The following is a 2,563-nucleotide window of genomic DNA, read 5'->3' on the forward strand; positions in this document are numbered from 1 at the left end:
TACAAATTTCCAATAGTGAATTACCGAAAATTTTAAAATTTCTGGTGCCATAAGAGAAAACCAGAGTAATTTATCGGAATATTTAAAATTTCCGGTTTGTCACAAATTCTACCAGAAAATTTGAAATTGCTTGAAATTTTCAGTATGTCTGCAGATAATGTTCTTTTCTCGTGTGGTCTAGAGCCTGCAGCTTCTTCGACAAATTCTTGTACAGATTTTACGGAGTTCTTCACCTCATAAATGTATGTTTTCTATTCAACTAATGCAGTTTTGAATTGTTTTCCCGTATTTAAGAAAGTGATAGTTTAATATTTATGTGTTGTATTTGACAGATGTTTAAATCTCGATTTGAAATTTTACCATGGGCACATGCTACTGGTAAACAATATGACATTATTGTTGTCACTATTCGTTCAAATGCTGCTAATGAAATACCAGGGAGGAAGAATAAATTGATTATAGATTGTGAGAGAGAAGGAAATTACAAAAGAATGAATAAATCCTGCGAAAGCACTAATTCCTTAGAAGGCCTTTATAGTATGAATGTTAAATGTCTGTTTAGGCTGAGATCTGTTCCAAGTGGTATCGGTTGGAAGGTGATGGTTAGATACGCGATGCACAATCATAAACTATCCAATGATTTGGAAGGCAATGACATATTGGTCCGTCTAAAAGATCATGATAGAAAGTCTGTGAATGAAATGACGGAATACAATATGGCTGCAAGGTACATAGTTGCTGCTTTGAAAGACAAAAGTATAGAAAATCTCATGAGTGTTACTCAGGTGCATACATCTAGAGCTACATACAGAACAAGCAAGAGAGGTGCATTGACAGAAATGCAGATGTTGTTGAGCCTTATTCATCAAGAGAAATACATGTGTTGGACTAGAAATATGGACAACTCATATGTTGTAGCTGATATCTTTTGGACACATCCTAATTCTGTGAAATTGCTGAATATGTTTCATTTGGTGTTGATTTTTGATTGCACATACAAGACAAACATGTAATAATTTTTAAATGCATATCCTGATATTTGTTGTAGATGTTGTTTTGAGTTTAAATATGTGCATTTTCATCAAGAAGGTACCAGATACAACTACTTGAGATTGTTGGTGTTAGGTCAACGAAATTGACATTTTCAGTTGCCTTTGGGTGTTTGGAGCATGAAAGGGAGGAGTATTTATCATGGACATTTGAGAAGCTCAAAGAGTTGTTCTCTTCGGAAAAATTGCTACCAAAGGTTGTGGTGGCAGATAGAGAACTTGCATTGATGAATGCCATGGAATCTGTGTTCCCAAATGCAACACACTTGTGGTGTTCGTTCCATATTTCAAATAATGTGAGCATGAAATATAGAGAGTATGTCAAATAAGAAAGACAAGAACATATCATGGATCTATGGAACAAATTCATGTATTCAAACACAAAAGTTGAGTTTGTCGAACACGTCAAGCACTTTGAGACTATTTGTGCTGATATTCCTATATTTGTTAAATATGTGAATGAAACATGATTGACACCTTATAAAGAAAGGTTTTTTGCTGCTTCGACTAACAAAGTCACTCATTTATGGAACACAACAACAAACAGGTACACGAAACATTGGAGTTTCATGTTATTATAGCTATAGCTAATCATAAGTTAACATTTATTTCTATTTATGTTTTTTAGGGTGGAGTCTGCTCATTGGAGACTAAAAAACATGTTGACTACAAGCCACCGAGAATTATGCCGAAGTTGGGATGTTGTGAACACCATGTTTAAGTTGCAGCTAGGTTCAATCAGAGTGTCGTTTCAAAAAAGTATTATCAACATTGAGCATCAGTATAACTTTCATTTCTATTCCAGGTTGCACGGTTTTGTCTCAAGACATTGTATATAGCTCATTCAAAAGGAACTAGAAAGGGTGAAGTTTATTGGTTCTAGCTAAGAAATATGTGGTTGCTTCATTAGAACAACACATGGGTTACCGTGTGCCTATCAGCTTGCCAATTTCCAAATAGTAGGCAATCATGTTCCTTTAAACTTGATTTATGAATTTTGGACAAAATTGCACATTGTAGAGCATGAGATCACTCATGATGAGAGTAGTATAAAGTGGGTTTTAGAAATAGAGTGTGAAGAGTTAAAGACATATTTTAGCTCACTGGATATTGTAAGTCAGAGGGTGTTGAAGAAAAAGGTTCGGGAACTATACACCCATCCATAACTTCTATGTGTCCATCGCCGGTGAAGTACAAGCCAGAGAGGGGTGTTAAGAAGTGTAGAAAGAGTCAAGAGAGTTATGTGCATTGTGATTCTAGCCAGTAGGAGTATGTAAAAGGCTCACAAGGAAGTCAGACTACGAAGGGATCATGCACAAAACTAATAGCAAGTCAACCGTCAAGTACGCCGATTAGTAACCAACCATCCACCAAATCTTCAAGACATCTCTACTTGTCACAATTCCCTACTATCTTACATCCATATATCAATGACATTATTGATGTTGGTGACAATGGAAATTGGGGTTAAGAAGTCATCTTAGTTGGTTTTGTATCCTTGTGTGTATGACAGT

At 35.5% G+C, this 2,563-nt stretch overlaps 1 protein-coding gene across 1 annotated transcript; it reads left to right on the top strand.

Moving 5' to 3' along the window:
- Window positions 1-332: 332 nt before the first annotated feature.
- Window positions 333-2,215, top strand: LOC131613579 (protein FAR1-RELATED SEQUENCE 5-like). The gene is made up of 4 exons (XM_058885236.1): window positions 333-1,009; window positions 1,090-1,365; window positions 1,678-1,808; window positions 2,070-2,215. The coding sequence occupies exons 1-4, from the start codon at window positions 333-335 to the stop codon at window positions 2,213-2,215; spliced, it is 1,230 nt and encodes a 409-aa protein (XP_058741219.1).
- The last annotated feature ends 348 nt before the right edge of the window (window positions 2,216-2,563 follow it).

This window comes from Vicia villosa, linkage group LG6 (genome assembly GCF_029867415.1).
Source record: "Vicia villosa cultivar HV-30 ecotype Madison, WI linkage group LG6, Vvil1.0, whole genome shotgun sequence".
In the NCBI taxonomy this organism is placed as follows: Eukaryota; Viridiplantae; Streptophyta; class Magnoliopsida; order Fabales; family Fabaceae; genus Vicia; species Vicia villosa.

What these genes read in the sequence shown, in the direction of transcription:
- LOC131613579 (XM_058885236.1), top strand. Translation starts at nt 333, where the DNA reads ATGTTTAAATCTCGATTTGAAATTTTACCATGGGCACATGCTACTGGT. An exon ending in TGCACATACAAGACAAACAT is followed by an intron (nt 1,010 to 1,089) that starts GTAATAATTTTT and finishes TTCATCAAGAAG; the next exon opens with GTACCAGATACAACTACTTG. An exon ending in GTGAGCATGAAATATAGAGA is followed by an intron (nt 1,366 to 1,677) that starts GTATGTCAAATA and finishes TATGTTTTTTAG; the next exon opens with GGTGGAGTCTGCTCATTGGA.